Raw genomic sequence first — 18,431 nt, 5'->3', positions numbered from 1 at the left:
AAGTGGTACGTTCCAGCCAGCGCCATTTAGAGATTAATTCGGAAGGAAGTTCGCATTCTCGGTGTTAGGGCAGTCGGGATTTTCTGTGTAAGTGAAGGAGAACAGGAGACTGGCGGGGAAGGAAGATGAGGCAACGGTAGAGTTGGGTGCGAGTGAATACCGACATTGCCAATGAACAAGCTCTCCTTGGACACGTTGTTCACTGAAGGACTCTGTTGCGTCAGTACAAGTCCAATGTGATGACGACTATAACACGCCGGACGACGATGAGTGTCGGAGAGTAGGGGAATAATCGTTCGGACATAACTCTACATTGGAGATCTGATGCAACGGTGCATTCCGCAGGCGTGGCAGTTGCGATATAGTGGAAGATATTATTGCTGTAGACGCAGGATACGCATATTCGCTGATGACTAGGGCGACCATGATGTGGATAGGGAGATAGCGCTCGCACCCAATCCGCTACGAAGCTGGCTTTCGTGCTATTTTTGGTATCGTTGGGAGGCATTCCGAGCGTCCACGTCAACACCCACCCCACGCAGATGCGCCAGAGCATGCTGCTCCCGTTTTTCCGTTTGTGGTTCTCCAAACCTGCGTTGACTAGCGCCTGACACAATATGCAGCTGTCTGATGAAGGACGTCACGTTCGAATGAGGGCGGTCGTAGCGGAGGAAGGGAGAAGATCGTGTGGTGGAGAAGAATGGTCGTGGGAGATGCTCTGTCTGGAGACGAGACGTCACGGGTATTCACTAAGAGGGAGGACGTGTCGAAGGGACGTTGTCTGTCGGAGGCATTAGACTGTAGTGCGCTCTGTGTAGTAGGTGCAGAATACATCGATGCCCTGCCTGTATGCGCCATACGATGCAGATTTGAAGTGGTGCCGGTCAGTGATGAGAACAGGTTGTCGAGGTATTCCTGCATTGGGGCGGGGGATAGTCAAGTTGCGCAATCCAGCCGTCATCGATGTCGTCGCGCTTAGAAGCTAATCCAGAAGGAAGTTCGCATTCCTGGCGTTACGGCAATCGGGAAGTTAGTGTAGGATAGACGGAGAAGAGACAGTAGACTTGGTTGCGGGGAGACAGTGCTGAAGCTGAAGCTAAAGGCTCCACCGATAGTATACGCCAACGAACGAGCTTTCTTTGAAGGACTCCTTGTGCTTCTTGACAGTCTTCCGCGAACTGCAGATGAAAGTCACGTCAGTACAAGCCCAACGAGAAGGTGACAGTAGACATACCGAGAGTCACTCATAACACACTAGATGACGATGACTGTCGGAGAACACAGTCACAGAAACATCCCTCTCTGTGGCTGGTCCCGGCCATCCATGCAGCCTGCACCTTTCTTCCTCCCAATCCGTCTGCATCTCCCTCAGTCCAAAACTATCTCGTTGGCGTGTCGTCCAAGCATCTCTCAAACTGAAGAGCCGCTACCCTTGGAGGTGCAAACTAAAAAGTCTCTGCACCCGGGAATTGGGGAAATGTTGACAAGGGAAGGGGGCTTCTGTAAGCACGCATATCATTGTATGAGGAAAGATTTCGCTAGTCGAACAGGCCAGAGTATTAGTTGTTGAGAGAGGCTTTGTGTGCGCGTACCCGAGTTGATACAGGGTCCTCGATGACGAGGAGAAGAGCGTTCGATCCTTTTTACCCAAGAGTCGTACAGGTAAGAAGGACGTTCTCCCAGCTGAACCCCGCACGACGCCGACTACCGCTATCACTCTTCATTGGCATCCCTCTTCTACAACTATCCTCGCCTCACAGAGTCATGGACGCATCCCTCCCGTCCCTCCCTCCACCTGCAAAATGTCAAATTCTGGGTCTCGCTTCGTCCCAGGCCATCTAAGCGTCGTTGAAGTTGAGAGGCCACCATCGTTGGGGGTGCAGAGTTGAGGAATCGCCGCACCAAGAAATTGAAGAAAACCTTTGACGAGCGAAGAGCTTCTGTTTGCGTGTGCACCTTCAGTCGAGGTCTTTACGAAGCAGACGGCAAAGAATGCTGGTGGTCGATCGAGGCTTCGTGTGCACGAGTCGATACCTATCCTTGATGGTGGTGGAAGACTAAAAAGGGAGTTTTGATCCCGCTCCCGGCTGTGATCGATTCGATGGGGTCGTGCTGTACAGCAGCTATAACTCAGATTGGAATCAGCTTTTATGACCTCCCCTTCTTCATACACTGCACTATCATTGACCTACTATGGCAGAGGCTCTTGGAATCGCTTCCTCCATTATCACCCTCGTCGATGCAGCTCATATTATTGTTAGTTATCTCAAGGATGTCAAAAAGGCACCCAAAGAACGCGACAAGCTCTCCAAGGAGCTCTCCAATCTCGCAATATATCTTAATGCGGTGGATCAGCTCACTCGGACGGTGGATGCAGGTGACCCATGGCTTGCGATGGTGCAAAGGCTATCTGGTCCATTTATGCAACTCGATGTACTACTGAAGGATATCAAGAAGAAGTTGGAGCCTGCGTCAGATGGTATGGGAAAGATGAAGCAGAGACTGCTGTGGAAATTCAGCAAGGAGAGCATCGAGGATGCTCTAGAGAGGATCGAGAGGATCAAGTCCCTGATGATAGTCGCCGTACAGCAGGATCATGTGTAAATGGTTTTCATGCTGTTGCCCGGCGGATGCTAAGTATGATATTCAGGGCTTTGTCTCGTGCAATGAACCAAGCGTTGGCTATCATCGACACAAAGGTCGACGGAATTTCGGATAATACGATACACATCAAGCACAATGTAAGCCTCGTAGGCAGGAACATCACCAAAGTCGACAACCGAGTGAGGCATCTGGATGATGAGATATCACAAATCCGAAGACAGACACGGAAGATCCAGGGTGGTATGCATCTTTACTTTCCTCTCTGCTGACTAGTTACTGATAGTTAAACAGGTAAAATGCTTATGCACGTACTTTCTTGGCTCACTGACTTGAATTTCAAGTCCGTACAAGCTGAGAAGCTGAGCCAGCGGGTGGGGAATACTGGGAGCTGGTTCCTTAAGTCTGAACAGTTCCAAAGGTGGGTAGAAGGTTCAGCGGCATCGTCATGCCTGTGGTGTCCTGGAAACCGTAAGTTGTTCTGCTAGATAGCTTCCTGTCTTCAAACTAATGTATCTCTTCAGCGGGTGTCGGAAAGACCATCCTGGCTGCTATCATCATCGATTATTTGCAGTCGCTGAACCACAAGAAAAACACAGTTGTCCGGGCTGTCCTCAGTATCTTCTGTGATTATCGATCTGCAGCCGCACAAACTGTAGCCAGCCTTCTTTATGGCCTATTGAAACAGCTGGGTCAAGGCCATGGCTTCTCTTCCGCAACCCTATCATTCTTCCACGAGTGCCTTTTTGATGAAACACGACCTTCCCTTGACCTTCTTATCGAAATCCTTTCAGAAGAGCTGAGATTATTCCACCGTGTCTACATTGTTCTTGATGCACTGGACGAGTTCAGTGGGGATAATCGGGAAGTGCTCATCAACACGATAAAGTCATTAGGAGCCCATGTCTATCTCCTTGTGACGTCGAGAGACATTGTCATGATAGGATCACTCTTTAAGAAAGATGCCAGGTTGCATATCCGAGCCGTTGACGATGATATAAACTTGTATATTGAGAGCAGGCTCTCTTGTGACCGTCTTTCCCGCCACATCAAGGGGCGAGGCGATCTGCGTGAGGCGATACTTACTGGAGTAGCGAAGAAGGCTAGGGGCATGTGGGTCACTCATGTAATCACATTCGTTATGCGCGCTGACCATCTTTGTGTGTAGGTTTCTTCTGGCAGGCCTGCACATGGACTCACTGGCTCAGACAACAAACCGAAAGATGCTTCGAGATGCAATCAATAAATTGCCGGACAATATGGCAGATGCCTACGACCAGACACTGGAGAGGGTCGATAGTCAAGGCATACATGATAAAGCCCTTGCATATCGCATATTTGGCTGGATAGCGTTTGCTAAGCGCCCTTTGACCGTGTTGGAAATGCGATATGCATTGGCTGTGGAAAAGGATACAGCGGCCCTAGACCCTGACAATCTCCATGACGATGACCTTTTGGGCAATGTCTGTGCTGGACTTGTTGTCATGGACCACACATATACAGAGTTCAGACATTCTCAGACACCAGGGCCTATAATGAGGTTTGTGCGTACGTATGGATGTTCTAATCCTTCCGATATAGACTAAAGACGAAAATTCCAGATTATACAGCACAGGAGTATTTTGTCTCCCGAAAAGATGTTCTGTTTCCTGATAATATCCATGACACTATCACACGCACCTGCCTGACATATATGTCGTTCGACAACTTAGTATTTTCTTCTGGTCGCAGCGCTTGTCCCCAACAACTAGCTGAAATGAACCCGCTCCTTCACTACTCATCCAGCTGCTGGGCATACCATGCCAAGAAGGTGGAACTTTTAATGAAAACTGAAATCATCGCATTCCTCTGTATAAAGCGTAACAGAGTAGCTGCAGACACGTTCAGAGCGACATTCTGCGGCACAGACAGCACAACACCCCTTCCACTTCAATTTGCTGCTTATCACGGCTTGGTGCACATTGTGGAAGCTCTTCTTATCCAAGGGGCCGATCCACAAAAAGAACCACCATTGATGGCAGCCGTACAAGGAGGGCATCTTGAGATGGTGAAGCTGCTCCTATCACAAACTGATGTTGACATCAATCGGGCAGATTCAGTGACGAGACGTACACCTCTCATGGAAGCAGCATCTCATGCCCATGAAGAGGTGGTCAAGGTGATCTTGGAGTCAAAGCACTTGAACTCATTGAATGCAGTGGACCAATTTGGGGATTCAGCGCTATTCTGGGCAATTTCTCGTAGTTGTCCAGGGGTGGTCAGGATCTTACTTGCGACACCAGGTATCAATGTTACTTTACACAATAACAGCGGGCGTTCTCTACTTGCTCATGCTGCGTCTCTTGGCCAGAATGACATAGTGGAGATGCTTTTGGACCAAGAAGATATTGCCTGGTCACCTGAGACACAACAGGTACTCGAATTCTATGCTGAGAAACTCAGGTTGGAGAGATATCGGATAACCGTATAGGTCGATAGTTAGCACACAGTAGAAGTACTGAGGACTCACACGAACGAATCTTCCCTAATTGCCAAGATCAAGTGTGCCTCATAGCATCTTCACAACCTGAACTACAGATGAAGGTGACATCAATATGGGTTTAGCGGGATGAGGATCATGGACTTACGAAGAAGTCATAGGCCTGAGAGAACCGCTTATGATGGGCTTACGGGATTTTGAAAAGCCGGATCCTCAGCCTTCCACGGCGACCTTCCCCATCTCTCGCACTCACGGAGATGTCTCTCCCTTCCCTTTCTTTCCACCGTGACTGGTCCTCTGCCTGCACGATGCCAAATCCTGCGCTTCCCTTCCTCCCAATCCATCTCTACATCCCTAAACCATCATGTTGACGTATTGTCATGATCCCGTTCAAGTTGAGAAGCCACTACGAACAAACCGAGGAATCTCCGCACCCAGAAATTGGGTAAAATTGTCGACAAGGGGCTTCTGTGATTGTGCTGCGTGTCTTCTGGCGAGGAAGGTTTTCGTATATGAGTAGGCCAGGCATGTTGCCGATTGACTTTGCACGTTTGCACCAGAGTCGATTCATTCCTTGATGAAGACTTTGGCAGGGGTATGGCCATCGCAGATGAACAGCTTCTCCATAGAGTCGCTGCTCACGTCGACTCTCGTATATTGCGCTTCTTGACGACCGCTCATTCTGAACAACTGCGAATGACAGTCATGTCAATACATATTCAGCTGGCTGAATGTAGAGAGCATACCGGAATCATAGAACCAAGACACCTTTCTGCTCTACTCGTGCACGCAATATTTAGAGATTTGAAGTAGTCGTAGTGAATGTTCTCCTAGCTGATCCATCACGGTCCCCTCCACAGCGATGTTCCTCCGCTTACACAGCATGCCCCTCTCTTCCTGCATACGGTCGTTTTTTGCCTATCTGTTCCTCCCGCATCTTCTGTTCCTCTCATTCAACAAATTGGCCTGTCGTCCACGCGTCGTTTAAGTCGAAAGAATGCAGAAAGCAAAAATCATTCAAAAGAAGGACCTTCTGTGACTGAGCATGTCTCCATGCGAAGAAAGCTTTTGAGAAGCGAACAAGCGAGGAATGCTGACGACCGAGAGGGGCTCGATGTGAAGTCCTTGATGATGGTAGTCAAAGACAGAAGGAGAGTTTTGATCATGATCCGATGTAAGCGCTTCGTAGCATACAACAAAATCTTGCCTCGACAGCTGCTGTTCTCTCAGCGATGACATGCAACTTGGCAATATTGATTTTTGAGGACAGCTTCCCGACGTGGTCGATATCACGGTTGCTGCATTGTGTTGGATGGTATGCTGAACATTGGTGACATGCAAGAACCTGACGCAAGTGAAGTATCCAACACCAATTGCGATAACTGTCTGGTGCCAGACGGATATCCTGAGAGTGTCTCCCAGTCGGCTTATCATGCGTAGCAGTTAACCGCGTCGACATGGCATAAGTTTACGGCGCTTGGCCAGGAATTGCCTGACGAGAATGAGGCCGGATGTATACCTGGGGGGAGGGTTAGATGAAGATGCCATGCTTTTCTGGAGAGAGGGGTAGCTCACGGTGGAGACGATCTGAAAGGCTTGAACGATGGCGGTAGATAAGACGATACTTCGTTTTCTTATGCAGAACACGGCCTTGTACTCCATGCGAGTGATATGTAAAAGTATGACGAGGACGTGTACGCAGTGCAGACTGTGAAACATTGACCGTGAAACACCACAATTTTGCGTTAGGCACGTCTCTCCCTCCCGTTTGCACCCATACGGCTTCGAGTTCAATCGAATCCACCCAAGGACGAAACAGTACTGAGTGAATGTTTACAGGAGCAGATCCGCAAGCCTGCTTTCTTCACCTTCTGTGAAGAACGTGCTTGAGGGCACGAGAGGCGGCTTGCTTTGATTGGATATTGGGTCGTCCAGTGGACTATAGCGGAAGTGAGCCAGGCTGAAAGTAGAACGGAGAGGGAAAATTACTAACCATCCCGAGCACGCACTCCTCTAATTCATAACCTGCACTTAGCTTTGCTCATGTCGTTGTCGTCTCTCCAGATGTGATTTGAGTGATCTGAATATGGACTTAGAGGTCCTTTTGTTGCATTGCATAGCAAGAATGCCAGACATAGCGGCTGGGGCATCAAAGAATCTCATCGGGAGAACCACCTCTTGAGGAGGACACGTTTGGATTGGTCGGTGTAGTTTCGGAGTCCGACTGAGACCAGGCGAATCATCGTTTCTGGTCGGATAAGCGATACGTCGGAGGGCTCGCCGATTACAGCTCGCAGAGTAGGAAACCTGTGGAAGCGCGCCGGTCTGATAAAATATGGATGGTGTTTGGTCTCAACATATAGAGAGAGAACGGAGAGCCTGACAAGCGGCCGGTAGGCATGTCGGTTGAAGAAAAGGACATCGCTGTCTTCGCCATCCATATCATCCTACGACTCATCACTGATGGGGAATGCGTAGCGGTGTGGTGAGGAGAACGGTGGACGGAGTATCATTCTATGGTGAGGTTGTCTTCAAAAGTTTCTGTGATGTAGGTCGAGGGGGGCGCGCGCAAAGCTATCTCTCGTAGTGCTGGTGATGTCGATGAGTCCTGGCACGCATCCATCAACAGACGGGGGAACGCGTCAAAACAAACCGTCAGTGAACGGCTTATCGATATCCTTGGAGTCGTTAATTAAAATGTGATAGCGATGTCGTCGAGCTTTTCGACGGCCTTTGTCTTGATGAAGATGAACAGGCTGCCTCGGATACCAGATAACTATCATGAACTATACTAGATGCAATGTCAATAAGATTTCAGCGAGATGAGACTGACGGACGTACCAAAGAGTCGTACGTTCTCCCAACTGAACCATGCATAGCCCTGAGAGGACGTCGACCCTCTACGGCCACCCTCGCTTCCTCTCAGGTCATCCTCTGCTCAAATTAATTGAGTTGACGCGTTATCTATGCGGACTAAGTCCAAGCGTCGTTCAGATTGAGGAGCAGCCACCGGCGGAAGTGCACCATTGAGGAATCGCCGTGCCAAGACATCGAAGACAATGTGCGCGCGCTGTTCAGTGAAGCAAAGACAAGCAGACGAGGAACGTTGGTGGTCGATGTGCGTGCCCGAGTCGATACGTATCCTTGACGGTGGTGGAAGACAGAAGAAGAGTTTTGATCCCGCTCCCGATCAGTGATATCTCGCCTTCCGAGCTGATCGTCCCTTCCATCCAATGGCTTTCTTTAAGAGAGGGCGACACTACTGTACTGGTAACCTACATAAATTTCTCATACTCATGTAGGCTGGCAATCAAGATAACGTGTGTATTAAGTGTACTCTCAAGCACTAAAAGGCCCGGCAACATTAGTTCAAGCCTCTCGGATCTCGTTGACGAGAGCATCGCCACTGGATGAGACCGTGAATGCATGCAGAGAAGTCAGAAGGCTCAATTGATGTGTATCCCAAAAAGATAGCCTGAGGTCATAATAAGGGCCTAACGTACGACACCTAAATCTCCATTATGCCATCGACGTGTACTAATCACTTCTGCTCTCAGAGTTATTCACGCTCGAGACGCCTGCTTCTAAAATCAGGCGCTGCTAGTCCTGTCACACGTATGAACCCGAGAGTCACTCAATGCCAATCTCCACGACAACTAACGCGCCAAAACGCCAAGGGAGCGAAGAGTATCGTGAGGTACAGAGGTCTATCTAGCAAAAGGTCAGTCAATAATTGGAAGGTAATCAATCGAACTAACATGGAGCCACGTTATAGCATACGGGTAAGCTATGGTTGCATTTCCTGTCGGGTCCATTTCGTACTAATTGATATTGTAAACGTCGTTCTTCAGTACATTGGCTTTCACATTAGCAAAAAGTTCACGGTGGCAGTGGGTGGTGGGTTATTACTGAAGAAACCTAGGAAGCAAAGGCGATAGGCCGACTTGAACGTGAAGGACTGTATCGTAGTGCTGGCTCCTCGCTTGCGACGCGTAGAAGGATGATAGCGGCAAGTATGTGAAGGACCTGCGCTTCTTGACGTACTTCTTTAACCATTATGAACCGAAAGCGAAAAGTGATATCAATACAAGTCAACGAGACGAGGATCGTGAATATACCTGTGTAGGAGTCATAGTATGGTGCGTCATCCTGTTCTTCGCTTGAGTCCTCTCGGCCCCTCCCACTTGATTTCTCAGAACTCACAGCGACGTGAACCAAACTCCGAGAGTCGTTAAAGTTGAAGCGTTGCCATTGTTGGGATGTGCGAATTCAGGGCGTAAGGTGCTGGTTGGAAGGATCCGAATTCCGAAGTAACGGTGGCGGAATAGGCTCTGCGACTGTGAACCTCCTGTTCAGCAGAGGCTAGGTTCAGAGTGCGGTGCTTGTCGTACGTTACATTATTGTGGTGTGAGCTGTGATTTCATAGGACCAAGTGGCGACGGCTTTCGGTCAAGAGGTCCTAGTAGCCGTGTTGGAGGACGTGAAACGGAATTTCGACTAGTAGCACGGCAATTACCGACCGTCTCTATTTTCTTGTAGCTTGGACTACTAAGTCCTGCATGCGTTCATAATAGCATTAGGGCTAGCGGTACCGATGTCCACAATGGCTACAACAATCAAGCCATGTCGGGGGGCAGCTCGTACAGTAGGTGAGGGCTCCAGCTGACGAAGGGATGCTGTTGCACCCTAGCTCGGTAGCGACTCCTCGATACGTGCATCGAAGCAGAGGAGAAGAAATGATGGTCTGTACATCAATATTATGCCTGCCTTGTGTGCTATATGATGCGGCTTTGAAGTGGATAGCGACCAGACCAGTCAAATTCTGAGTTGTCGAGATACTCCTGCTCTGGGAAGGCAGCATAATCATAGTCAAGTCGTACGTTCCAGCCACCGCCGTTTGGAAACTAATCCGGAAGGAAGTTCGCGTTCTCGGTGACACGGTAGTCGAGACTTTCTGCATTGGTGTTCTAGGCAGTGTAGGCGAAGGGGAACCGAAGATCAGGGAGGAAGCAGAGAAGGAAGACAAGGCGGTAATGGACTAGGGTGCGACGGAATGACGCTGAGGGCTCCGACGACATTGCCGACAAACAGGCTCTCTTTTGAGTCATTCATTACTGAAGGATTCCTTCTCCTCTCGACGAACAAACTAAACTGCAGATGACAGTCGCGTCAATACGAGTTCAGCGTTCGAGATGATTCGTAACACGTTAGATGATGGCGACACGACCCTCGCAGTCATCGAACGTCCTTCACTGACTTCCTATGACTGGCCATTTGCCTGCACTGTGTCTCCCTTCCACTATGACCGAGGTAAAGGAATGAACTAATACCGATCTCCGTTGCGGCATATAGATGTCTCATTGAAAGGGACGTTCACGTTGCATCCTACTTTATCCGGCTGGCAGGCCGAGATTCGAATATGCGATGTGAGGTCTTGTATCCCGCAACAGGAATGGTGGATGGCCATCAACGCAGCACACCAAAAGGTGGAAGTGGGCCCATCTGGCAAGAAGGAAACAGGCAGGTGCAGATTCAGAGCCCGCCTCTTTTTACCATACGAGTCGATGTGTTGGTGAATGATAGCGTACCATTCTCTGAGTAGGGTAGTGCGCCTGATAAAGTATCGGCGAAACAGGGTAGCTGTATTAGAGAGCAGAAGATTTAGCCTAAAAATACAGCTGAAGAGTGACGGGTGGGGGAAAGGGTGTCACCGACGATCTCATCGTACGGCACCGTGTCTGTCATTCGCTGCCGGCTTGGGAAGAAAGGACGTTTAGGACCAGGGAGGAACGATGAACGGAGATAGTTGGAGATCCATGAATCATAGGCTTGCTAACGAGTTCCAAAGACAAAGGATGTTACTGGTCAGTGTTGTCTGACCAGCTGTCTCTCTATGCGCGGCTTGACTCGTGTGTTCTTACTGCATATGAAGTGTTAGGCAAGACCGGCCAATGAAAATGACTTTCTGTAGTGGTAGTGTCGTGTCCGCTTCGATATTTCAAAGGCATGTATCATACAGACGGGAATCACCAGCAACTATTGGGATGTGAGTGAGTGACACTCGTAGATATAAGAGCAACGTTGGCATACATTGGGTGGATGATTGCAGAAGGACGATGACAGGCAGAAAGGTGGTTTTTGCAGTCGCTGTTCGTCGAGAAACAAAGAGATAATCCTTGAACCGGGGGAATCCTTTATTCGTTCTGCCGTGCCTTTGATTTTCATCAGTTTTCGGATTCTTGTCGCCCGAGGAATAATCAGGTCATCAACGTAAAACGCCGCGAGCCATGAATACTCAGTGTACACTGGAGAGATGACGAGGAACATTGGAAGAGGGCATTGGTACGAAGACCGCCGTAGGAGACTGGTCGTACACGTGTGATGGCGTGTGGATTTTTGCAGATGCAAGAACTAGAGGACGAGACGAAAGGTCGACTTGGGCGTGACGCGTGAAGGACAAAGGACGCGTGGAAGGAGAATAGTGACCGTTCGGCGAATGACTCATGTTTCTTGGCAATCTTATTTGAAGGGGCTTCTGTAGTAGGAGACAAGCTTGGCACCATTGGGGTCTTGAGGTGGTGGTGGTGTTACCGGCGCGAGGCGATGGATGAAGACGGGTCGCGACAGTTCTTCAGCACAGCCACCATATGCACGAGTCCAAAAAAGGCACTGGCAGTCAACACTTATCGTTATATCTTGGTCATCTTCGTAGACGGTGACGACATTCCTGACGCGTCAGCTCCTCATTCTCTCGCCCATCACAATATATTCATCCCTCTTTCATCTCAAGGCCTCAAGACGTCAGTGGTAGCCAACAATGACAGCGGCGACTCCCTTCACCTTACCCTCGTGTCGGTGAACCCAGGCATCGATAACATTAATATCAGCGCTTCGCCCATCATATGATCTGATACTACCGGATTCGCAGCTGTGAGGCGCCTGTCATCGGTGCTAGAAGCTCAAGTTGTGTGATTCTGTGAAGGTGATTGTTGTCGCCGTGCATGCAGGGCTCTCAAGTACTTTCGCAAGGTTAGACCTTGGACGACCAATGGTTTAATGTTTTTTCTTTTTGGATACAATATATCGACGTCGTACAATTCTCATACGTCCCCGCCTTGACTACGGCTCAGGAGGACGGGCGCCAATCAACGATTATCAAGAACGCAACGCGACCCATCTGTTTGCCATCATCATTGACCCGGTTGTTGTGAAGTTGTGTCTTCGATTACGACCACGAGGACGGATCGTGAGTTGCGGCTTGCGTGCGTCCAACCTTGCTCTTCACCACTAACCATGGCAGATGTCGCCCTAGGAATAGCTTCGTCCGTTACCGCCCTCAACCAAAGCATCACTACTGCCATTAAATGTGTCAAGAACGTACACGATGCGCCTAAAGAAATTACCCAGTTCTTGACGGAGCTACAGTATATGGAGATCTATCTGTCCGCCCTAGGCAAGCTTATTAAGCTATCCTCCCAAGACGACCCCTGGTTGGAGACATTACAGCAGTTGCGCGGTCCTCTCCAGGAACTTACGGAGTTACTCAGGGGACTCAATAGAAAGTTGAGAAGTGGTTCTCCTGGGTGGAAAAAGGGGGCAACGAGACTGCTATGGTCGTTTACCAAGCAGAGCGTGGACGATGATCTGAAGAGGATTGAACGTCTCAAGACCTCGGTCATGAGCGCTGTGCAGCTTAACGATGTGTAAGTGACTCCCGCGTTCACCTCTCGGAGGCTAAGTTTGGTATACAGCATGTTATCTCATGCAATCAAGGATACGGTTGCAGATGTCAATGGCACGGTTGATGTTATCTTAATGGGTGCGTTCATGGTCGAGATCTATAGTCGTATTGACTGCTGATACGCTCGTACCCGGCAGACGACAAAGCTGAGAGAGTGGCGAGGTGGCTGACCCCTTTGGATTACGTCACCATTCAACGGGCGAAGCTAAAAGAGCGCGTCGGTGACACTGGAGAATGGTTCCTTGAGTCCTCAGAGTTTAAGAGTTGGAAGGACGGTTCTACGGAGTCCCGTACTTTGTGGTGTCCTGGCGGTCGTGAGTCAAATATCGCCACCGTTTCCTTGAAGCTGATATATCTCTTTAGCGGGCGTTGGAAAGACCGTCTTGGCCTCCATCATCGTCAACTCTCTGCAGTTGCCGGACTACGAGGAGACATTCGTCCAGAAGAAGACACTTGTCCTGAATATCTTCTGTGATTACCGATATGCGAACGCACAAACCGTAGAGAACGTTCTCCGTAGCCTCTTGAAACAGCGAGTCCAAGCACACGGTCTCTCTGACTCGATTGCATTCCTCTATGACAATAACACACCCCTTTTCCTTGATAATCTCACCGAAGTCCTCGCACAAGAGCTGAAATCGTTCGACCGTGTCTACATTATCCTTGATGCCTTGGACGAATTTCCGGAAAATGATGGAGGTCAAGAGAAGTTGATTAATGCCCTGCGGATGCTGGGCAGCAATACTCGACTTCTTGTGATGTCGAGAGACATCCCCGCGATAGGATCACTGTTTAAGACAGATACCTGGTTGGATATTAGAGCTACCGATGAGGATATCAAGACGTATATCAAGACCAAGTTCTCTTCTGGCCGTCTTTCCCACCACATCAAAGGACGAGGCGATCTGCGTGAGGAGATACTCAGCGGAGTAACGATGAAGGCTGATGGCATGTGTGTCAATCATGCAGCTGCGCGTGTTGCACCTATTGACTGACTCTCTGTAGGTTCCTTCTGGCGGGCATGCACATGGACTCACTTGCTGAGACCTCAAATCGAAAATCACTTCGAGATGCACTCACAAAACTGCCAGGAAATATATGGGAGGCGTATGACAATGCGCTGGAGAGGGTTAATAGCCAAAGCGAAGACCGTCAGGAACTTGCGCACCGTGTATTTGGGTGGATAGCCTTTGCCAGGCGCCCTTTGACGGTGTTGGAACTGCGGTATGCATTGGCCGTGGAACCGGGGATGACAACTCTAGACCTCGACAATCTCCATGATGAGGACTTTTTGGGAGATGTCTGTGCTGGGCTTGTCGTCAAGGACGAAACATATAGCGAGTGGGAAGAATTTCAGCTGAGTGGAGCTACAATGAAGTTCATGCGTAAGTGTGGATGATCTAATTTTTTTCTACATAAGCTAAAGATGAGTTTTCTCTAGATCAAACAACCCGAGAGTATTTTCATGACCGCCGATGCGCTGAACTCTTTCCTCGCATCCAAGAGACCATCACGCGCACCTGCTTGTCATATATGTCACTCGACGACTTTGAGCTTCCCACAGATGTTGATAATGCCGACAACGACAACGTTCTCTGCGCTCTTGCTGAAAAGCATCCGTTCCTGCACTACTCGTCTGTTCACTGGGGACACCATGCTAGCGGACCAGTGGAACATTCAATAGAAGATGAAATCGTTGCGTTTCTCACTGACGGCGTTGACTCGGCAAACCGCAAAAAGGTCGCGAACATCTTTCATAAAAGAACCGTATCCAGTGAGGCGCCTGTTCCAGTTCAGTTTGCTATGGATTATGGCCTCTTGCATATCATGGACGTTCTCCTCTCACATGGAAAGTACCCATGCAAGGAACCGCTGTTGCTGACAGCTGTACAGCGAGGGGATCTTGAGATGGTGAAGCTGCTACTGGACCAAGACAACGTTGATCCAAATGCCCTGTCACCCTCATCGAAACAGACACCCTTGTTGTATGCTGTAGAAGAGCAGGGCCATACACATATTGTGGAGTTGTTATTGCAGTCTGGGCGGGTTGATGTGAATAGCAAGGGCAGGAATGGATGGACACCCCTTATGATGGCGGTCAGTCATGGAATCATACCGACCGTCGAAGCCTTACTGAAACACCCTGGAATTGATGTTTTGGCGAGAGACGATGACGGTAAAGCTGCGTACACTCATGCTTGTCACTCAGGACCAGACAATGGTGGGATGGTTACGCTTTTTAAGAAATATGGATGCAGCGCCGAGTTAGATAATTATCAGCCTATCTATCTGACGCCTGTCAACTATCTACGTTCCCAATGAAGGAGTAGGTCTTGCGATCTAGGTGGCATTGTTTTATGTAGAATTGAATGCACTTTTTACTTGATTCACAGAATAGTTGTTGCGACTCGCAAAGTCGTATGAGTTTAATTTGCAATTGCCTCGAGTTGGGCCTCGTTACAACTTACAACTTGTATACATTTCTAGCAGCAGCAAGTTCGAGTGAGCCATTGGTCTACTTGACGATAAATCAGTATAGCATACAGAGAAGTTTGCTCCAAAAGATAAATACGTAAATATGGATCGTGGGAGTACCCACATTTTGCGAGCGCAGGCAAGCACACGGTGACTGGAGACTTGGGTGCAGGCGGTACCTCCGGTAAATCCCGATAAACAAGCCGAGAGCAGACAATACCGGCTCCAGCAAGGAAGAATGCGATTTCTATAACCTCTGCTATGGCCGGTGGGAAAGGTTGTATGCAGGCAGGCTCGAGCCATGCTTTGCCTTGTGGCCGAAGTCGAAGTCGAAGCCGCAGTCATGCAGAAACTGGCCTATGATGTTGTACTGGTATCCTCCGTGATGATCGGAAACAGTAGAAAAGACTAAACTAGCAGTGATGAACCTTGACAACATCCAGCATCTGCATCAACCCCCACGATTCCCAGACAACACCCTAGATGCTTGAGCCTCCTGTTGATCAGCAGCGTGCGCCGTCGAGTGGCTACCAGGTGCCCATCCAGCAGCTCCCTAGCGCTGGCTTCCGTATTCCATTGCAGGGGACCTCTCACTCTGGCTTACCACCAGAGTATCTTGCTGGACAACCAATTGTTAATTGGGCTACTACCCCCATCTACTTCGGCTCCGCCATCTTCGATAAATCCGTCCATCCATGCAAGATCGAATACAACCGGCCTAATTTACCTGCACCTTGCTCAGTTGCTGTTGACAATGCAATTATCTTCCATGAGGGGCGTTACGATCTGCTCCAGTTCAATCCTGATACCATGGAATTTGTACGCGCGTCTGAAGGGCGTATCCCGGCTGGCAGGAGGCCGGTTAAGGGCGGCTACGAGGAGGATGGGATGCCGCTGTACCATGGTATAGCTATGCACCCTAATAAGCATAGAGTACCAGGAAAGACGAGCCCTCGCTTGTATGTACTGTGTGCTGTCGTGTGCTGTAGCTGGCCAACCCCTTCTTTAGGCGCGGATGCGTGTACTCTTATAGTAACGACGTGCACCTTGTTACAGACTATGAAATCTTGTGCGCACAAATACTTCTTTGCATTGCTTTGAGTATTATTTAACTATATCGGCAGGTGTTGGAAGTAATGGTGCAAGTGTATAAGACGAGCGAAGACCCATTTGAAAGTATTTCCCCGAATGCAGTGGGATGTAACAATGGATTCATTTCGGTGCAAAGCATCGTCATCTCAGTCATATGGTAGAATGTACAGAGGAGTAACTTAACCTCGCCCATTTTTTTTTCAACTCGGATGATGCAACCAGATTTTGACCAGACAAGCAAGGTATGGGTTAGTGTCGAAAAGAATCAGTGAGCCCATGCCAAGAATGTGCGCAGAAAAAGAAGAGAAAGGTTGCAAGATGCCGCAAGGGTCTTTGAACGAACCCGTGCCAGTAGTGGAGAGATATCACGATGGGGTCATGATACGAACCCGCCCAAAGACACAAGGAAGAGAAGGAGGAGACCAAAGAATGACAATTTGTGAGTGGTCGATACAGGAAGGATTTAGAGAAGTCAATGATGATGTTTGCAGTGGAAGGCCCAGGAAAGGGCGATCCGAAACTCCGATCACAGCTTCCCTTCCGTTTCCCACCGTCATCGAGGACTACGGAAGCCCTCATCCATTGCCTGTTACGTTCGGCTAGCAAAAGCTTGCATGCATGCCACAGAAAGCCCTTCCCTCGTTGATGTTTTAGCCAATTTCTGGGCGCGGAGAGTTCTCTAAGGGTAGTGGCTCCCCATCAACGCAATGGGAGAAGGGAGGCGTAGGATTCGGCATCGTGTAGGTGGAGGGCTGAACAGAAGAACGTGTCCATGGTCGTCGTCATCGCTGCTAGTCGCAAGCAGTTCTTCTGGGTGTACTAGGTCTACCATCCATACCCGGCTGAACTTGTACTGATGGTCACCAAGAAGCTTGAGCCGTCCACCGAACCTTCACTATCCTTTTTCACGCGTCCTCTGTCCTTCAAAGCTTCACGCCCAAGTCATCCTGCCGTCTCTTGGTCCTCTGTTTCTTGCATATGCCAAAATCTATGCGCCATGCACGGCTAGCCTCCTACTAGATGTACCAGCCGTCGGTCTTCTTACCGATACCTCTCTCCGATGTCTGTTTATGGCTCCCGGCGTTTTACACCGGTGACTTGATTGGTTCACATGCGATAAGGATCATAAAACAGATGAAAATAAAAGACACGGAAGAACGAATAGTGGATCCGTCCGGTCTACAGGTTGTCGCTTTTTTCCTCGACGGACCACGACTGCGAAAATCACTCTCATGCCAATCACCAGAATTCGTGAGTGACGTTTCGGTGACTTGTGAGGGTCGCAGGCAGGGTAGCGTGTCGCTGTCATCCAGCGTGATACGGACGACTCCAGGGTATGTCTGTCTTCATCATCTCGAACGCTGGACTCGTATTGACGCGATTGTCATTTGCAGTGAAAGTGGGGACGGCGATGAACGACTTCAAGGAGAGTCTGTTTGTCGGCAATGCCGTCGGGGCACTCAGTCCCATTCCGTCGTGGCTATCTCTATATCTTCCTTCTCCGCTTCCCTCCCTGATCTTCGGTTTACCTTCACCCACACTCCGATGCACAAAATACTGACTACCCGAGAACACGTATTTCCTTTTAAATGGTGGTGATTAGAACGTACGGCTTGACTCTCCAGAGCAGGAATATCGACAACTCACGAAATTCGCTACTCCGCTATCCATTTCAATACTACTTCATAAGCAAGGTGTACGATCATTTCTTCCCGTCTACCTACTTCTTTATGCATATCGGAGAGTCCAGAGCTCGGGTTGCAGCGTCATTCCTTGCCCCACTCGTCTTTCTCCGAGTCCACACGAAGACGCCGTTACGATTATCCCGCTGAACAGCATTGTAGTCCAAAGAGGTTAACCATTATCCCAAAGTGCGAAGTCGCTTTCAATACTGCAGATGGGATGGTGGACTACCTCTGTCTCGACCCTTCCCAGGAAGGAACTCCCTCGTTTCTTCTTGATTTCGCGTCTGGTAGAGAGAAGGGGACGTTTCCGCCCTCTATGATATTCGTTGCCCCCCCGCGGTTTTTACAACATAGAACA

General features: G+C 49.3%; 5 protein-coding genes across 5 annotated transcripts; all 5 read left to right on the top strand.

Annotated features, from left to right (window-relative positions):
- Positions 1-2,193: 2,193 nt before the first annotated feature.
- Positions 2,194-2,586, top strand: EV420DRAFT_1227431 (uncharacterized protein; the record flags this gene model as incomplete). The annotated part of the gene is made up of 1 exon (XM_060466517.1): positions 2,194-2,586. A coding segment is annotated over one exon (393 nt), but the record flags the coding sequence as incomplete, so codon positions are not given.
- A 320-nt stretch (positions 2,587-2,906) lies between these two features.
- Positions 2,907-5,071, top strand: EV420DRAFT_1279847 (uncharacterized protein; the record flags this gene model as incomplete). Its single annotated transcript, XM_060468169.1, has 4 exons — positions 2,907-3,072; positions 3,126-3,714; positions 3,770-4,082; positions 4,190-5,071. The coding sequence occupies 4 exons, from the start codon at positions 2,907-2,909 to the stop codon at positions 5,069-5,071; spliced, it is 1,950 nt and encodes a 649-aa protein (XP_060323076.1).
- Positions 5,072-7,479: 2,408 nt separating this feature from the next.
- Positions 7,480-10,165, top strand: EV420DRAFT_1753104 (uncharacterized protein; the record flags this gene model as incomplete). The annotated part of the gene is made up of 12 exons (XM_060480441.1): positions 7,480-7,560; positions 7,633-7,734; positions 7,899-7,930; positions 8,075-8,198; positions 8,383-8,400; positions 8,638-8,801; positions 8,932-8,977; positions 9,077-9,214; positions 9,507-9,580; positions 9,655-9,725; positions 9,877-9,956; positions 9,997-10,165. 12 exons carry the CDS (start codon positions 7,480-7,482, stop codon positions 10,120-10,122), a joined length of 1,056 nt encoding a protein of 351 aa, XP_060323075.1. The 3' UTR covers positions 10,123-10,165.
- A 2,208-nt stretch (positions 10,166-12,373) lies between these two features.
- EV420DRAFT_1651217 (uncharacterized protein) lies at positions 12,374-15,143 on the top strand (the record flags this gene model as incomplete). Its single annotated transcript, XM_060478526.1, has 6 exons — positions 12,374-12,783; positions 12,832-12,899; positions 12,959-13,135; positions 13,185-13,773; positions 13,827-14,206; positions 14,263-15,143. The coding sequence occupies 6 exons, from the start codon at positions 12,374-12,376 to the stop codon at positions 15,141-15,143; spliced, it is 2,505 nt and encodes an 834-aa protein (XP_060323074.1).
- A 535-nt stretch (positions 15,144-15,678) lies between these two features.
- EV420DRAFT_1585085 (uncharacterized protein) lies at positions 15,679-16,877 on the top strand. Its single transcript, XM_060474780.1, has 3 exons — positions 15,679-16,255; positions 16,306-16,365; positions 16,421-16,877. The coding sequence occupies exons 1-3, from the start codon at positions 15,780-15,782 to the stop codon at positions 16,431-16,433; spliced, it is 549 nt and encodes a 182-aa protein (XP_060323073.1). The 5' UTR covers positions 15,679-15,779; the 3' UTR covers positions 16,434-16,877.
- Positions 16,878-18,431: the final 1,554 nt, after the last annotated feature.

This window comes from Desarmillaria tabescens (assembly GCF_030435595.1).
Source record: "Desarmillaria tabescens strain CCBAS 213 chromosome Unknown EV420scaffold_92, whole genome shotgun sequence".
Taxonomy (NCBI): Eukaryota; Fungi; Basidiomycota; class Agaricomycetes; order Agaricales; family Physalacriaceae; genus Desarmillaria; species Desarmillaria tabescens.
The sequence above is the reverse complement of the archived record's forward strand: the minus strand, read 5'-3'. Positions and strand labels throughout refer to the sequence as shown.

Bases quoted from the DNA above. Each gene is read 5' to 3' on its own strand.
- EV420DRAFT_1585085 (XM_060474780.1), top strand. From the start codon at position 15,780: ATGCTTGAGCCTCCTGTTGATCAGCAGCGTGCGCCGTCGAGTGGCTAC. The intron at 16,256-16,305 runs GTATGTACTGTG...CCCCTTCTTTAG, and splicing joins GGAAAGACGAGCCCTCGCTT to GCGCGGATGCGTGTACTCTT.